Source organism: Sinohyriopsis cumingii, chromosome 17 (assembly GCF_028554795.1).
Source record: "Sinohyriopsis cumingii isolate HCF-2022 chromosome 17, ASM2855479v2, whole genome shotgun sequence".
Taxonomy (NCBI): domain Eukaryota; kingdom Metazoa; phylum Mollusca; class Bivalvia; order Unionida; family Unionidae; genus Sinohyriopsis; species Sinohyriopsis cumingii.
The window spans coordinates 70,387,029-70,406,853 of NC_142977.1; the positions used below are offsets into that span (position 1 = coordinate 70,387,029).

Below are 19,825 nucleotides of genomic sequence, written 5' to 3' on the forward strand. Positions count from 1 at the left end.
TGGAACTTCGCTTTAGTGGTATATTTAGTTTTGTAATTGCAGTTGCGGGCTTCATTGATATTGTTCGTGTTACTTCGTTATTTAGTGCGTTAATCACGTGAGGTAATCTTGTTACCCAATCGTGAGATCGTTTATCTTGGATAAATTCTCTCGCGTACTGATATCCGAATAATCGTTCTGCAAGAGTTTTATTGAATCTTTCAACGATAGCTTGATTGTGATGAACACCTACAATACCGCGACGGATTTTAACATTATTCTTTTTCATCAGTGAAGTAACCGCGCCAAGAAATTCTCGACCTGGATCAACCTGGAGAAGTTTCGGCCATGTTAATGGAGATCGTGAATAAATTTCGCTAAACGCCTTAGCAATCTCTGTTGCTGTTTTATTCGATAACGGTTCCGCTTCCTTGTATCTGCTAGCGATATCAACAACCGTCAACACGTATTTATATGTGACTCCGTCGACGGTATCGTAAGGAAGAAACATTAAATCAGCCTGATGGACTTCATTAGGGACGCTGACAGAGAAACTCGCATATGATATTTTCTTAGGCGGAGGAAGATAAATTTGCCAAACTGCTTGTCTCGATAACCACGATTCAGCGACAAATTGCTTTACTTTTGCTGCCTTGGCAAGTTTGGCTATTGCTGATTTTCCTCGCCAAAATCCTCGCGGAGAATAATATATTTGCTCCATTATAAATTACCAGCACCTAGTACTAATTTACCTTTCATTGCTCCTTTTATTAACCAAGTTGCCAATTTCTCTTTGAAATTTTTATCAGGAATAGCATCTATTGCGTGAATTAATTTAATATCAGCGAGATGTCTTTGTTGTAAATCTCCGCTGCGATATGCAAGATCGTGATAGTAGCATGCGTTATCGATAGCGTTTACTGGATCCTCGCCAGGATTTGGTTGATTATTATCGTTAAGTCTTATATCTAGCCTTGTACCAGGTCCGCAGTAATTATATCCTGGTAGATGCTTCTCTCCGGGATATTTCGCCCAGGGAGCTCCAGGCAGATTTGTTAAGGAGGCAGCGATGTCTCCTCCGGTTCTACTTTTTTTTTTACAAATCTAAATTTACTTGTTCCACAAACCGCGCATTCTCCCTTAATTGCATTCCTGTTGTTGCGTGTAACGACTTCGATTGGATTTATCGTAGCAGTTCGAGTGCGACACTTAACACAATATAGATCCATGTATTCTAATAACATGAATGTAATTGATTTTTCAGCCACGAAAAAACGCGAGCAAGTAAAACACACCGCGGCATTACCAAATTCGATAAGAATGATAATCATTGGACCGTCGGGATCTGGAAAGACACAATTGTTATTGAATTTGATAATGCGATGGCTAAAATGGGACAAATTGTATTTGGTTGCGCCATCTGTTGATGATCAAAGATGTTATCAAGTACTGAAGGAATTTAGCGATAATACTGAAGAAGGAACAATAGAATTTATAACGGATATCAATGAAGCTCCATCGGTAGAAAATTTAGATGGCGATGTTAATAATCTTGTTGTTTTCGATGATGTAATGCTGGATAAGCAAACTAACCCAGCTAGGATATTTTCGCGTGGCCGACACAAGAATACCGATGTGATTTACGTGACACAGCGATATACGCAAATTCCAAAGGTTATTAGAGACAATTGTAATATCTTATCAATGTTCAATGGCGTTGATACTCACACGCTAAGAAACATTCATCAGACTTGGTGCAACGGCGATATGGATATAAATAAATTCAAAAATTTCTTCAGTCACGCTCAGGCAACACCACACGGTTTTGTCACGATTAATCTTCATGATCCTCGTAGTAGGTATCGAGTCGGTCTTGATCAGATTTACTCATAAATTTGCAGCCTTTCCCTTGCAAACTTCATCGACACCCGATCATTTTTCCACCCCCCCCCCGAAAAATCATATTTTTTCTATTGTCCAGAATGACATAATTCGCACACAAAAATTGCATTAGGGGTTGAATTTACGCAAATTAGTTTTTCTGGAAAGGTTTATTTCTGTTTTCTGAGGTTTCTGCAGAAAATATTCTCATAGAAGGTTTTTCTTTGTTGGAACGGTCTGGTCTGTAGAACTTCCCTGCTGCTCAGTGACACCAAATACTGATAATCGCCTGGAAATTCAAGTTCACGATACAACAAGATATTTTCTTCCATCTGAGGCATATATCGAAGTTACCGGGGAAATTATTAGAGCAGATAATGTTGCTCTCTATGGAGCAGATTTTAGAGTCGGATTTGTCAATAACGGTATTATGGCATTATTCAAGAGTGCCACTTACACGATTGATGGAAGAGAAATTGAGTCAATTACCAATGATGTTGACTTAGTAACAACGATAATAGGTCTAGCGAGATACTCGGATGATTTTACTAGATCAGCTGGTCCGGGTATGATGTTTGCCAAAGATAATTCTGATCGTCCCGACAGTAGACCGCTTGATATCAGACAACCCAACGATCGCGCACAACCCAATCCAGCCGCCTTTGCAAATCTTCAGGATCTCCCTGTTGGCACTAATAATGATTACAATCTCGGATTTGCCACGAGAAAATCTATGTTGCAAGGACAACGTAGAAGATTCTCTTGTGCTATTCCGTTATCTCATATATTCGGATTTTGCAGGCATTTCAGAAAAATTATCTACGGAGCAAAACATACCGTAACATTTATTAGAAAAGGAAGTAGTGATGATGCTATCTGGCGAGCGGGTGATATCAATTACGCTACTAACGTGATACAAGCCGGAGATGCCGCGGCTAATGACGGTAGGGTAAATTTAACCAAATTTACCTTGTGGATGCCAGCGATAACTCCATCAATAATCGTGGAAGAAAAATTATTATCATTCATGAATCAAGGTGGTAAATCTATCATGTCATGGCTAACAACAACAACAGATTCCACAACTACCGATATTGATGGTGATTTTACTTGGCGCATTGCATCACAGCAAGGTACCTCTGCACCACGGCATATCTTTGTCGCTTTTTTGCATACACGAAGATATCATCAATTATATAGCCACATGATATTCGATAATATCCACGCAACGAACGTGTCACTGAGAGTAAATGGCCAACAGGAACCATCCGAGGAAATATCCATCAATTTTGAAAATTATTCGACAGCTCGCGCATATCATCGATTGTTAAGTTTCATGGGTCGCGATCAAAATATCGATACTGGATTGCAAATATCACAGCTAGATTTTAATAAACTTTATCCTATTTATTACTTTTCATTGGAACATCTCGATTTGGTAAAGCAGTCGGTCGTCGATATTCATTTCAAAGCTAGAATTCGAACAGGAAATAATTTATATAAGGTATTCGCGGTTATTCTCAGTGATAGAACAATGATCTTGGAAGGCATCAGTGGCAGAATGAGAGTCATCGATGCACCAGTAGAAAACATGTAACAAATTCCAAATTTAGATGAAACGATTATTAATATGCCATACGAACACGTCAGCGTAACTCTGACCCCGGGTCAGATGAAAAAGCTCCAATCAGCGATATCAAAACGATGTGGTATGAAACTAACCCTGAAAAACGATCAAATTCAAGGTGGACCTAACAAACTATCGTTGAGCAAAAGTCAACGTGAACGTTTCTCTAAGGCCAAATCAGCAAATACTGGTGTTCATGTGAGCCTTTCCATAGGAGCCATCAGAGACATGGTAAAAACAGGTGGTATTTTTCCATTGGCCGCGCTTATACCCGCGGTAATAGCAGGTGCAAAAGCATTAGGATTGGGCGCGCTTGGAGGGATAGGTTCCGCAATAGCAAAAAAAGTTACCGGAGGAAGATATCGTAAAAAAAAGGGAGGATTTCTCCTCCCTCACCTCATAGGATTGCTAAAACAAAAGCAAGGATCGGGCCTTTATCTAAGACGACCCCCGTACGGATCCGGGTTAAGTCGAGCCTACCAGCCTCAAATTTAGATTTAATAAGTGAAGCAAAAAAAAAGAAAATAAAATTTTTCAGAGGCGTATTTATGCGAGATCAACTACCGGATAAACCGAATCGTACCGAGACAGGAATAATAAATCTCGATGATAATACCGGCCCTGGCACACATTGGGTTGCTTACGCGATTAATCCTCGCGAAGTTGTCTATTTTGACTCATACGGATTAGCACCACCAAACGAATTTATCAAATATGTATCTTCGTTGAAACTTCCGGTTTGGTATTCAACGCTTCCAACACAAACATTAACAGATCCACCGATATGCGGTCCAGAGTCAATTAACGTCCTTGACGCAATTTCAAAATCATCCAACCCTTATCGCAAAATTTTATTTGAATATACCGTAGATAAATATCATGGTTGACATTTACGGTAGATCCCTCTTTAGGAAAGAAAAAAGGGAAGCAGTCGACATTGATACATCAAAATTCGCAACCAAGAGCGATATTAGCAATCTTCTATCGTTATCGGAGATAAATCCTGGCGAGGTTGCTGTATTTCAAAATGTAGAAGGGCGATTACAAACTAGCAATGTAAAAATAGCTGATATAATCAAGCGAGAAGAATATAACGATCATATCGGTCAATTTACCCGCCAATCGGAGTTGGTATTAAAATCTATCGCTGATATTACCGATATCATCGCAGAGTTTCCGCCAAAGGCCGATATCGTGGATATAAAACAAAAAAATAACGAGCTATCAGCGGCGTTACTTCTAAAAACCGATAAAACATTACATGACGAACTTCAAGATAAAATGACAAAAAGATTTAACAAATTAACTAACGACCTTAAAAAACTCGACGAAGTATCAAAAAATCTCAATAAAAAACTCGACGAGGATATAAAAAAATTCATCGATACCTCCTCAGCTGCACACAGCGATCTCATCGAGAGAGTAAAATCCATCAACGAGGAAATTAGCGAAATAAATACCTCGATTGGTCAGAAACCATCAATCGACGATCTCAACAAAAAAATCAACGAGGAAATTACTAAACTCAGCGATGTTATTATTCCCGAATTTACCAAGGGGATTAACGCGATGCAAGAACAAATAAAATCCATCAACGATGAAATAAAAAAACTCGACGAGAATAATCTCAATGACACTGACATGTTAACTAAAATGATATCAAAACGAGTCGAAACATCAGTGTACGAGAAAGAAATTCGAGATATTAACGAGGATATTCTCAGAGCAACTACGAGGTTTGATTACATCAACACAAAAATATCGTCAATGAACCTTGAAAGATTATCGCGAATTTCGATACCAGCGGAGGTAGAAACAAAAAAGATCGATTGTCATGTACCATTTGTGTTAAAGACATATAATTTTACTTGGTACCCCCAGAGTAGTGTATTTCTCTTCAGGGCGCCAATTACTGGTATATATCGAGTGCATATTATCTCCGATGTCGAATTTAAAATAAAACCAATGCAAGGTAAAATTTATGAATTCCGTCCTGGATTTTTTATTGTTTCATTAGTTGAAAATAGTAAAGCATTATTCGACATGGAACCACCAGATAGAACTATCACAGAACCGGTGGATTATTTTGCAATTTTCGAATATTTATCAGGATTGACCGAGGTTGGTACTAATTTACAAACTGATTATTTAAAATAGATTAAATCGACTGGATAATTGTTATCGTAGATTAATAAATGACCGCATCGGATTACCGATACAATCAGGCGCGATCATGGCAGGATTCGCTAAAAAAAACTCCTCGATGATTATCAGATAAAAATAAAGAAATATCAGCGAAGGTTAGTTACCATTGATGTTGCTGTGTACGCGGTATCTGCTGTGGTCGCTGGTGCAGGAATAATTTTATCCGTAGTGACAACAATCGCGCCAATCGTAGCAACAATAATAATCTCGTCAACAACAACAATCGCGGGTGTTCTTAATATCATCGCAAAAAAGATATCCTCGTGCACAAGTGAGAAATTATCATCGTACAAGAATAAACTTACTAAAATCAATGACGCGTATTCGAAATTATCATCGTTACTTTCGGAGAGTCTCAATGATGGTATTATATCCGATCTAGAATTTTCTGCAATGATCAATATTTACTCGGAGATTGAACAAATGAATATTAATAATGTCCGAGCTAGCCCAGATCGTGACAAACACGACACCACCGACAACAACGTTAATATCGCTAAGTTCAACGAAACCAGAATTTAGCATTAATTTTTCAACACCAATCAACGTCAATGAAATTGCGTTAACACAGTTACGTGTCTACAACAGCTGGCCTAATGTTAGATCAAAATTATTCGGTAATTTATTATCAAATAATTCACTTGTTTTTGCAAATAAAAGTAAACCCGATGGAACGCCCGATTGGATCGTCGTTGGTATACCAACGGGCAGTTATGAAATTGATCAGCTGAATAATGAGTTTACCACTAGAATATCAAATATAACCGGCGATGCTAATCCGGGAATAAAGATATCTGCGCACGATCCAACACTATCGTCAATGATAGAAGTGAAATCACCGTACATGGTAGATATTTACCAATCAACGATTAGAAACATATTAGGTTGGCCCGAGGTCGCACCTCTGGTAGAACCAAAAAAATCGGATGTTATTATTCCAGGTTGGTACGAGGAAACGCTTCCAGAACTACCGGAACCAAAAAAATCGGATTTTACAACCGACGAAGGATGGTACGAAAATATAAAACATAAACCTTTGATCCACAGCGCTATCAATCTCATGAATAACCACAAATTTAATCTAGTAATGTTCGCTTTCACTTTTATTAACGAAAGAATTCTCTCATGGCTGCCTCTTCCTAAAATCCCCCCAGATGTGAAAATCTTCGACGCTACCCACATTAACAGGATAATAGCCCCCATAGATGGTATCTTGGTAAGAAGAACATTAGACGAGTTTATTCAAGAACACGAATTACAATTAAATTTATTGCGAGGATCATTTCATGAATGCATCCTAAATAAATCTGGTTCATGTAACGAAATTATCAAACATGTGAAGATTTTAAATCAGCTTGCGAATGATATTGAATATTATCACGGTATGTTTATTCAGGCGATAGTCGACGATATATCAATTGCCGAGTATGTTCTTCCTATTAGCAAATTCGAGTTGATAAAAAACTCAGGAGAAAAACAAAAATTCATGAGAGTATTTGAATTAACCAATGAAACACTGCCAAAATTCAAATTTCCTGATTACGACGTTGATGCGATGAGAAAATCTGTTACTGATACCATTGATGATTTATTTCCGAAATTACATGCGGCGTGGACTAAAAAAGTACATTCAGAATTAATTCTCAAACACAATAACGATCCAACTAATGGTGGACGGCATATATCGCCAGGTATCGTTAATATAACGGATGTTATCGCGATTCATCTTCACGCGGATGTTGTCGAGGGTAGCTATAATGTTGATTCGTCAGTGTCAAATCAAGCGAATCAAGGATTTATCTTGTATTCGTTTTCACCTAGCGCCTCTCCTGGTTATTTGATAATAAAGGAGCCGGTAAATCCGTTCTACCTGCGATGTCATAATCGGTTATTGACGAGAATAAATTTCAAACTAACGGATCAAAAAGGAAATTTACTTGATATACGAGGAGAAACTGTTAGTATCAATTTGCTAGTAAGATCGTGAGAATCAATCTATATCCCAGGGAAAAATGGGCGAAAAAAATAAATAAAAACCAGGGGAAATTTCAAAATTAATCTTTTTTTTTGTTTTGTGGAGATATTCAGGAATCAGAAGATTCCCTAACTTTACTGTCATCGACAAGTCTTTTCAACTGTCTGACACGAGAACTTGTAATTTTTCGTGATTCATATGCGTCTGATAAAATCAACCTAGCATCTTCTACCAACATCGATAATTTAACAAAATCCTCGATTTGATCATCGTTGACTGTTGAAAGTGATTGGTATATCGCAATCTGAATTTTCTTTATTAATTTGTACTCCGACGGTAGCGTATATTTATATTCAAGTTTCCCTTGAACAATTGTTTCGAATTCAGATCGAATTTTATTCGTGTCCAACTCCGATGGAAGATTTATTTTTTTCTTCAGATCATCAATCGCTACAATGATGTCGTTTATAGTTTCCTCATTCATTATATTAATTTTGTAATATTCAATTATTCTTCGTCGATTTCCGAATCAAATATTATTCGAGTATAGGAGAATTTAATCCACGAGTCAGCATCATAAGAAAACGTCGCATTGTATTTTCCTTCCGCAACTCGTTTTACCGATTGTGAGTCAATAACGAAATGTTTTGCTGCTGCACGCATCGACGTAAACGCAAGTTCCTCGCCTGTTGTTTGATTCACTGATTTAACAGCCCTCGCATATTTCGGATGATTGCCGGTATTACCAAATTTATTATTATCACTTGAAGTTACAGCCCGAAGATTGGAAGGTTTGTTATTAAGTTTATTACCGTCAATGTGGTCGATAACAAGTCCAATTTCTATCGGTCCCTTGTAGCATTCGTATATAAATCTGTGATTCGAATAACACGCGTGTCTTTCTCCTTTTTTACCCACTGTAAATTTGAGATATCCCGTATTACCAATACATCCAACACGATGTTTCGTTTTTATGTTTCTGACGTTACCATCTTCAGATGCCTCGTAACCCTTGATTGTTGGGTGTGATTTATACTCGTGTGTGATTTTCATTGCAGGAATCGTCGATTTGTGATTCATATACAATATTCTGTTTGTTTAAATCGTAATTTGCTTTGAATCGATTAATATAATCTTCTTCACAAGTTATTATCGAGGAAGATTTTCTTTCATAATATCTCCGTAACTCACGATAATTTTTCCCTCCACAGGACAAACACAATCGAGTCTTTCCTCGAGTGCCAACTTGACAAACTAAACATCGCTGTGGTCCTTTACTGCCTCGTCGAATTGCATAAATATGAGCTCCGCAATATTCACCTCTGCAGGATTTGTCACATGATTTTGTTGATCCAACAGTTATCCATTTGCATTGCATTATATAATTTAAACATTTGTCTAAAATATAATAATGGATGCATTTGATCTTGATGAGGCAGAATATATCATTCCAGAGGTAGATCGTGCGAAGAAGGAATTTTTCGATGATGGAGCGATTCATGTTTGGTCAACATGGAAAACTAACTCAGTTGATGCTACGATGAATCTAGAGCGAGCGAAAAAGATAATCGAACATATAAAAAACTCACATAAGGAAGAACGATTCATCTTTGGAATAAAATTTATTGCACAAATGCCCGATGATACTTGGATCATTCGCGATAAACGAGATCCAGTACGCGGCGGTAAGAAAAATGTTATTCTTGATAAAAATTCGAAGCCAGTATTGTTATTGGGAATAGACGGTCCTTATTATGCTAGAGCTTATCCATCTAGCGCTGTTGTTTATGGAATTTACCGGCTGAATAATAATCCTGACATGAAAAATCTACCTGCGATGAAAGAATCGCCGATGATAAATTGTGTTGCTGAGCGAGTTATCGAGCATATGAAAAACGCTCGTCGTGGATCTGGTCTGACTCAATTGAGATTGGATAAAATTAACACGTGGGCAAAGACTGTTACTGATGGTGCATCGATTGACGATGTTGCTGCGTTAAGTAAGAAACTTAAATTTCCTATCACGGTAAAAACATTATCAGGAGAAATATTATATTCATCGCCGTATAGTTCTCGAGGAACACCAATCGAAATTGTTGATCATAATTCACATGCGTGGGCGCAGTCAGTGATGATATTTCCTCGGGATCGTTCTGTTAAATTTTATCCAGTTGATTCTGGGAAAGACAATTCCGATGCAATGTTTAGGTATATCAAAATATTAGCAGCGTCTGATCCAATATCGGTCTGGTTATTTTCGAGTGAAGAAAAGTATGATCAGTTTATCTTGCCGCGAGGAGATATTTACCGTGATGAAATATTACACGAATCGATGAAAAATATCGCGGTGAAGTATTCATCAAATCCAGATCAGTTACTGACAAATTGTTTTACTGTTCCATCTGTTGCTGCTCATGCTGCTAGAGAAAGAAATTCGTGGAAACCTACGAGGAATGAATTTCTCAATGATATTCAACTTAGCTGTATCGAATACGGCCATGGAGGATTATGGAATACCAAATATTATTTCGAAGATATGATTTCCGTTGACATGAGCGCATGCTATCCTGGAAGTTTTCTCGGATATGGTGATTGTGCAGATTACTTTGCTAAATTTGGTCATCCAACCAGTGAGATGACGAGAGTTGCAATTAACGGACCGTTACCTGATTTTGTCATGACAGGATTCGCTCATGTTACTTCATTCGAACTTGCTGAAAATTTACATAAAATTTGTTATATTTGGTTTGGTCGGCATTTATCTCAGCGAAGATGGGTCCCTACGGTTTTGTTGAGATATATGCTGGATTCGTCGATGTTAATATCGTTGACGGTGAGCGAGGCGATTATATCGTATAGAAAGCAGACCGAAGTGTGGTTGCCAACGGATTGTGAAAATGCGAAAGATATTGGAAGAAAAATAATTGGCAAATTTACTCAAGGAGGATCGGTTGATCATAAACACCGACACGCTAGGTTGTTTATTAATGATGCCGAAATGGATTTTATTATTGCCGATACAGTGTCGCGTGGAATATTCTGCAGCAGAGAGAATATTATTATTGATGGAACGAAGTTAGGTACCGTGATTAGTTATCTCAATGGAGAATCAGCGCAGTATATGCATTTGCGGTCATCGATGCTCGCGTATGTGAGTATTAATTTGCTGTCGATGATAAATAAATTTTCTGATATCGCGGTAAGGGTTGCAACGGACTCGTTTTATATAGATAAGAAATATCAGTGTAGATTGGAAAATTTAATCGCTGATGGATCTTGGGGAACTTGGAGAATAAAAAACGAGGATATTCTAGATTATTGCGAGGACGCGGATGTTGAAGATTGCGATAAATTTCATCGAGATAAATGCGAAGAAATATCAACGGCTGCATCTGCATTCGATCCAATTTCACGTAACAAATTTGTCTACATGAATGGTCCTGGTGGTAGTGGTAAAACAACGAGAGCGATAAATTTATTTTCAAACTCTGATATGGTCGTGCTGACTCCAACTCATAGATTAGCGCGAGAGATAAGGCAACGCGGCGTTAATTCTGGCACATACCATAGCTATTTCAAGTACAGCGGTGGATTGTGGGATTCGGCTCGTATGGGAAATAAATATATCAACAAGATTATAATATTTGATGAAATTTGCACAGTAAATTTAGTTGTATTAAAATCATTCCTGGTTTGGTTGGAAGGAAAAAATACCGCTGTGATAATGTGCGGAGATCATGGGCAGCCTGATCCTATTGATGGCGAATCTCCTCATGAATGGCTTAGAAACTTTGTAGACTATTATGAAGAGATTGACGCTGATTATAGATCTGATGATATTTTACTGACCGAATTTAAGAAAATAATTCGATTGCAACCGAATAAGTTTCAATGCGATGTAATGAGAAGAATAATCGACGAGACTCCGATGGATATTTTTCTAAATTCGTGGCGTCCAGATCATCTGATTGTTGCTAGCAGGAAAATTGTTCGTGATGTTATTCAGGAAATGTTATTCAAGTTGCATTGTGAGAAATTTCCAACATTGCAGGTGCCGTTGTGTTACAGGCCCGCTGATACCAGGAAACAAAATATTAATGTTACTTTGCCATGCGGAGAGGAAAAAATATTAGTTTTGAATGATATTATTTTCGTTGATATTAATCTTGTCAATGATGCGATAAACGCAGAAAGATCACCATGGAAACTCGGATACGCAACAACGATACATTCATCGCAGGGATTGACCGTAGATGGCCAAGTTTGGATCGTCGATGATAGAATTTCCTGGTCAAATTTAGTTTATCTAGCCGTGTCTCGAGTAAGAAAATTATCTCAGTTAGGTAGAATTAAATTTCACATAAGTGACGCTGGCGGTAGTTGAGTATCTTTCGGTATTATTTGTAATTCTTCTTTGGTAAATCCTCGTTGTGGTGCTAGTGAATCTAAGAAATAAATTGCTGGTCTTCCTGATGATCTTGTTACGGCTGATATTTTATGTGTCGTAACGCTCCAAGTTGGATCGGTTGCTCTTTTTCTTCCTCCCTCGGCTTCCCCTTCCTTGTATAAATATCTGACAGTGACGCTACCTAGCACAGGTGGAATTTTAGAATCTCGCTTTAGTGGTATATTTGGTTTTGTAATTGCAGTTGCGGGTTTCATTGATATTGTTCGTGTTACTTCATTATTTAATGCGTTAATTACGTGAGGTAATCTTGTTACCCAATCGTGAGATCGTTTATCTTGAATGAATTCCCTCGCGTACTGATATCCGAATAATCGTTCCGCTAGTGTTTTGTTGAATCTTTCAACGATGGCCTGATTACGATGAACACCAACTATGCCACGTCGGATTTTAACATTATTCTTCTTCATCAATGAAGTAACCGCACCAAGAAATTCTCGTCCTGGATCAATCTGGAAAAGTTTCGGCCATGTTAACGGAGATCGCGAGTAAATTTTCTCAAATGCCTTTGAAATTTCTGTTGCTGTTTTATTCGATAATGGTTCTGCTTCTTTATACCTACTAGCAATATCAACAACCGTTAATACGTACTTGTATGTAACTCCGTCAACGGTATCATGAGGAAGAAACATTAAATCAGCCTGATGGACTTCGTTGGGTATACTGACAGAGAAACTCGCATACGGTATTTTTTTAGGCGGAGGAAGATATATTTGCCAGGCCGCTTGTCTCGATAACCATGATTCAGCAACCGAATGCTTTACTTTTGCTGCCTTAGCAAGTTTAGCAATTGCTGATTTTCCTCGCCAGAATCCTCGCGGAGAATAATATATTTGTTCCATTATTATCTACCAGCTCCGAATACTAATTTACCTTTCATCGCACCTTTTATCAACCAAGTTGCCAATTTCTCTTTGAAATTTTTATCAGGAATTGCGTCTATTGCGTGAATTAGTCTAATATCAGCGAGATGTCTTTGTTCTAAATCCCCGCTGCGATATGCAAGATCGTGATAGTAGCATGCGTTATCAATGGCGTTTACTGGCTCTTCACCAGGATTTGGCTGATTATTATTGTTGAGTCTTATATCTAACCTCGTGCCAGGTCCGCAGTAATTGTATCCTGGTAGATGCTTCTCTCCGGGATATTTCGCCCAGGGCAGCCCAGGTAGATTTTTCATGGAGGCGGTAATGTCTCCTCCGGTTCTATTTTTTTTTTTACAAATCTAAATTTGATTGTCCCGCAAACTGCGCATTCACCCTTGATTGCGTTCCTGTTGTTGCGTGTAACGATTTCAATTGGATTTAGCGTAGCAGTACGAGTGCGACACTTAATACAATATAGATCCATGTATTCTAGTAACATGAATGTAATTGATTTTTCGGCCACGAAGAAACGCGAGCAAATAAAACACACCGCGGCATTACCAAATTAGATAAGAATGATAATTATTGGCCCGTCAGGATCTGGAAAGACGCAGTTGTTGCTGAATTTGATAATGCGATGGCTGAAATGGGATAAGTTGTATTTGGTTGCGCCGTCCGTTGACGATCAGCGATGTTATCAAGTATTAAAAGAATTTAGCGATAATACTGATGAGGGCACAATAGAATTTATAACGGACATCAATGAAGCTCCATCGGTGGAAAATTTAGATGGCGATGTTAATAATCTTGTTGTTTTCGATGATGTGATGCTGGATAAGCAGACCAACCCAGCTAGGATATTTTCGCGTGGCCGACACAAGAATACCGATGTGATTTACGTGACGCAGCGATATACGCAGATTCCAAAGGTGATTAGAGACAATTGTAATATTTTATCGGTATTCAATGGTGTTGATACTCACACGTTGAGAAATATCCATCAAACTTGGTGTAACGGCGACATGGATATAAATAAATTAAAAAATTTCTTCAGTCACGCTCAGGCAACACCGCACGGTTTTATCACGATTAATCTTCATGATCCGCGTAGTAGGTATCGAATCGGTCTTGATCAGATTTATTCATAAATTTGCAGCCCAAATCTTGCGTGCACACTCGACACCCGATATTTTTCCCACCCACCCCCAAAAAGTTGTATTTTTTCCTTGTCCAGAATAATATAATTTGCACACAAAAATTGCACTCTGGGTCGAATTTACGCAAATTAGTTTTCGTGGGAAGGTTTATTTTTGAAATCTGAGGCTTCTACGGAGAAAGTTCTCGTAGGAAGGTTTATTTTGCTGGAACCGTCTGGTCTGTAGAACTTCCCTGCTGCTTTCTGTCACTGATATGGTGGTCAGAAAGTAATTGATGGTGCAACTTTATGGGCAGTGTTCTAACAAAGAGATCATGCACATGTATTTTAGTAATCAATTAGCTTAGTCATGTTGGCTGCATTAGCTCCCCTTGATGTTGATGGTTAGCGGTTGATCTTGATATGTGTTTGATTTATGCTGATACAGGTGGTAGTATTGTTTTAACTATTGTAATAGCTGTCATTTTGTTGTTTGCATAGTTTTTAGTTTTGCTCTTTTGAGTTCGTGTTCAGGGAGTTTGTGTACAGGTTAAGCCACAAAATTTAATACTTGCAAACAGACAGACAAATATTATCATGATGGCAAAACCACAAATTTAGTTGAAAATGTCCTTTGTTTACAAAACCAAACAATAAATGATATTACATTGTCCGTTCATATATATATATATATATATATATATATATATATATATATATATATATATATATATATATATATATATATATATATATATGCTTTCAGTTGAAAATCATATCACATAATGTGGTTTAGCTTATGCTGTGTGCAGTTATAAAGTTTGTTCCTGTCCAAAAGGAAAATAGATTGGTCATTCTCATTATTTCACTATATATGTATCATTATTTTGAAGACATTTGCATTTCTCTAGGCTGAAAAGGGTGGGATTTTGAGCACTGCTGACTGGAAATTGGATCCAGAAGAGCTTTCAAGCAAGTTCAGTAGTAGGACCAAGGCCATTATTGTAAATAACCCAAATAATCCTCTTGGAAAGGTATATATATTTTACTTTCTTGCTGACAGTTCATCTAGAATTATTACACAAAGTTGTGATGTGCCATGGAAATGATGCATTTCCTAAGATATGAAGTCTGCATTTTGTCAATTTTTTTTTGCTGCATGGTAAATGTTGAAGAAGAAAGAAAGATGCATTTTTAAGAACAACATAGTAGGTATTCTTATCAGAACACAATGTTTTTTAACTGTATGGTTTGGTTGATATCCAAAGTAAGATTTTATGATGAGGTGGTACCCGGGTGGTCAAGTGGTCTAAATTACTCTCTTTTACTGATCACTGCCATTTCCCCTCTGTCTGCATTGGTTAGAGCCTTGGGCTTGGCCAGTATGGACATGAGAAGCTTGCCAGTAGCTTCCTATGGGTTGGTGGTTTTTACCTGGTTTTTCCTGGGTTCTTCCTCCACCATTTATACTGGCTGCTGTTCATAGCTATCTTATGCTGAGAAATGGCATTTAACCCAAAAAAAAAACATTTCATAGTAAGGCAACAAATATATTGCTGACTTCTGCAGTGAAATTCTTTTCATTATAATTATTGGTGATTGCTTGATGAATGGATTTATTGATCAGTTGATTAATTTGTTTATTATACTTTTTCCTTTTATAGATCCCTCATGCTTGAATGGATGAAAGTGTCTGTATAACTGTCTGTCCTTTTATCCATCCATTTGTCTAAAAGTTTCACTCATAACTGCAATTATGTCTAGAGAGAGAGGATAATTTTATTTTGTATGATATCTATTGAGTTGGAATGGTTCTTGGATGCAGTGTCTTTGGAAATAGACAGAAATGGTCTGGTTACAATACCATTTGTAGTATGGAAATGTCCCTTTAGGCAAAACGTCATTTAGACAGAGTTGCATTGGGTGACATTGCAATGGGAATGAGGATGGTAGATGATGGATGTTTAATATTTTTGTAGATATTGCTGTGGGGAGTCAGGGATGTTAGATGTTGGAGGTTTAATATTTTGGTAGATACTGCATTGGAGAGTGGGGGTTGTAGATGATGGAGGTTGAATATTTTGGTAGAGATGTCTTCATCTTGAATTCATGAACTCACTTAACACATTTATTCATAAATCCATCCATTTTGCAGGTTTTCAACAGAGATGAGCTGGAATTGATTGCAGATCTGTGTAAGAAGCATGATGTCATTTGCATATCTGATGAAGTTTATGAATGGATGGTCTATGAAGGCAATAAACACATCAAGATAGGTAAGATTGATATAACTAGCCTAACCTGACTTTAAGGTCACTTGTATCAAGCAGTTACATGCCTTAAACAGACACGTTTTCATGATCCTGTTGACATTTTAATTATTGTAGCAATAAATCTTTATTAAGGAGTCAACCCTATTTGCACACTGATCGTCTTCCAACTATGGTTGCTTGTACAGGTGTCTCTTTAGCAAAGCATGCCTCGAGGAACACCTCTATGACAAAGGCACCTGTCATTGAAAGACATACTCAAGTATCTCACTGAACTTAAACATCCAGTAGTTTTTTGTTTAACATGGAGAGATGAAACATATTGCATTTTTTATTGCATTGTTATGTACATTTAATTTGTATTGTGTGTGGGATTTTGTCCATGATTATATGATATGAGTATTTAATTTATATTATATATTTGACCTTTGTCCATAACTGAGGGTAGGAGTTTGGGCCTACCTGGCTAATATCTTTCTTATAAACAACATATTACATTGTTAATCTTTGTTTATAATTATAGTTCAATATTAAAGTTATTATTATTTATAGGTAAACATGTTTACTTGGATCTCAGTTCAGGACATTGGTATTTCCGTTGATAAAGGTAGTAATAAACTCATCCTACCCTGATATCAGTCTTTAGAGGAATTTTAGTTGTGTTTCAGTTAATATTTGAGAGGATTTATTTATTTAAATTATTTATTGGAATTACAGAATGCTCTTTGACTTTAGGACTAAGTCATTTTGGGGGGATATTTGTGAATTCATTTAGAGACATTTTGGATTTTATCATTATTCTGATACATCAAGATTGTTAGCACATCAGCACTATTCCATACTCTTGGTACATCACCACTTCCAAGATTGGAATTCATTTGGAAAACAACTGGAATTTATTCAGAAAACTCTATACTTTTGGACTTGTGAAAGAACTTTTAGGACTGTTTGGGATTTGATTCATAATATTTATAGTCCTTTTTAAATCTTCACATTGTATTCTAAGGAAATAAATTATTTGTTGCATTTTACAGAACTTGATGGTTTTTACTCGTTTCTTTAACTTATGACCTTTGAGCCATAACAACTGGCTTTTCCTATTGCAAGTGATATACATGAAATTTCTACTAGAGATTTATGTGACCATTCCAACAGAAGTAAATGTGAGTCTTCCAACAGAGATATTTGTGACCTGTAAAGCACCTATTGAGAAGGCCTAATTTTTGTCTCCAAATACAAGGAGACATTTTATAGCCTATATTTCATAACCAATTATCTCTGGACAGGTCATAGGTCACTAGTGTACTTAAATTCCATAGGACACTAGCTACTTAAATTCTATAAGTCACTAGCGTACTTAAATTCCATAGGTCACTAGAATACTTAAATTCTATAGGTCATTAGCATACTTAAATTCCATTGGTCACTAGTGTACTTAAATTCCATAGGTCACTAGCATACTTAAATTCCATAGGTCACTAGCATACATAAATTCCATAGGTCACTAGCATACTTAAATTCCATAGGTCACTAGCGTATTTAAATTTAATAGGACACTAGCTTACTTAAATTTAATAGGTCACTAGCATACTTAAATTCCATAGGTCACTAGCATACTTAAATTCTATAGGTCACTGGTGTACTTAAATTCCATAGGTCACTAGTATACTTAAATTCCATAGGTCACTAGCGTATTTAAATTTGATAGGACACTAGCTTACTTAAATTCAATAGGTCACTAGCATGCTTAAATTCCATAGGTCACTAGCCTACTTAAATTCCATAGGTCACTAGCATACTTAAATTCTATAGGTCACTAGTTTACTTAAATTCCATAGGTCACTAGCGTACTTAAATTCCATAGGTCACTAGCATGCTTAAATTCTATAAGTCACTAGCTTACTTAAATTCCTTAGGCGACTAGCATACTTAAATTTCATAGGTCACTAGCATACTTAAATTCCATAGGTCACTAGCTTACTTAAATTCTATAGGTCAGTAGCATACTTAAATTCCATAGGTCACTAGTGTACTTAAATTCCATAGGTCACTAGCTTACTTAAATTTAACAGGACACTAGCATACTTAAATTCCATAGGTCAGTATCTTGTTTCAATTCCATAGGTCACTAACATACTTAAATTCTATAAGTCACTAGTGTACTTAAATTCCATAGGTCACTAGCCTACCTAAATTCTATAAGTCACTAGTGTACTTAAATTTAATAGGACACTACCGTACTTAAATTCCATAGGTCACTAGTGTGCTTAAATTCCATAGGTCATTGGTGTGCTTAAATTCTATAGGTCACTAGCATACTTTAATTCCATAGATCACATGCGTACTTAAATTCCATAGGTCACTAGCATACTTAAATTTCATAGATCACATGCGTACTTAAATTCCATAGGTCACTAACTTACTTAAATTCTATAGGTCACTGGCTTACTTAAATTCCATAGGTCACTAGCTTAAATTTAATAGGACACTAGCGTACTTAAATTCCCTAGGTCACTAGCTTAAATTTAATAGGACACTAGCATACTTAAATTCCATAGGTCACTAGCTTACTTAAATTCTATAGGTCACTAGCATACTTAAATTCCATAGGTCACTAGCTTACTTAAATTTAATAGGACACTAGCGTATTTAAATTCCATAGGTCACTAGCTTACTTAAATTCTATAGGTCACCAGCTTACTTAAATCCCATAGGTCACTGGCATACTTAAATTCCATAGGTCAGTAGCGTACTTAAATTCCATAGGTCACTAGCATACTTCAATTCCATAGGTCAGTAGTGTACTTAAATTCCATAGGTCACTAGCCTACCTAAATTCTATGTCACTAGTGTACTTAAATTTAATAGGACACTACCGTACTTAAATTCAATAGGTCACTAGTGTGCTTAAATTCCATAGGTCACTGGTGTACTTAAATTCTGTAGGTCACTAGCATACTTTAATTCCATAGATCACATGCGTACTTAAATTCCATAGGTCACTAGCATACTTAAATTCCATAGATCACATGTGTGCTTAAAGTCCTTAGGTCACTAACTTACTTAAATTCCATAGGTCACTAGCATACTTAAATTCCATAGGTCACTAGCATACTTAAGTTCCATAGGTCACTAGCATACTTAAATTCCATAGGTCACAAGCATACTTCAATTCCATAGGTCACTAGCATACTTAAATTCTATAAGTCACTAGTGTACTTAAATTTAATAGGACACTACCGTACTTAAATTCCATAGGTCACTAGTGTGCTTAAATTCCATAGGTCACTGATGTACTTAAATTCTATAGGTCACTAGCATCATTTAATTCCATAGATCACATGCATACTTAAATTCCATAGGTCACTAGCATACTTAAATTCCATAGATCACATGCATACTTAAATTCCATAGGTCACTAA

At 36.8% G+C, this 19,825-nt stretch overlaps 1 protein-coding gene across 5 annotated transcripts in view; it reads left to right on the forward strand.

Moving 5' to 3' along the window:
* The window catches only part of LOC149779200 (kynurenine--oxoglutarate transaminase 3-like), a 105,565-nt gene that overhangs the window by 70,740 nt on the left and 15,000 nt on the right, over window positions 1-19,825 (forward strand). For all 5 annotated transcript variants that reach the window (XM_089939775.1, XM_089939770.1, XM_089939774.1 and 2 more), the window contains 2 exons: window positions 15,045-15,167; window positions 16,289-16,409. In XM_089939775.1, the coding sequence (XP_089795901.1) occupies window positions 15,045-15,167; window positions 16,289-16,409 (244 nt within the window). The remainder of the gene's footprint in view (window positions 1-15,044; window positions 15,168-16,288; window positions 16,410-19,825) is intronic.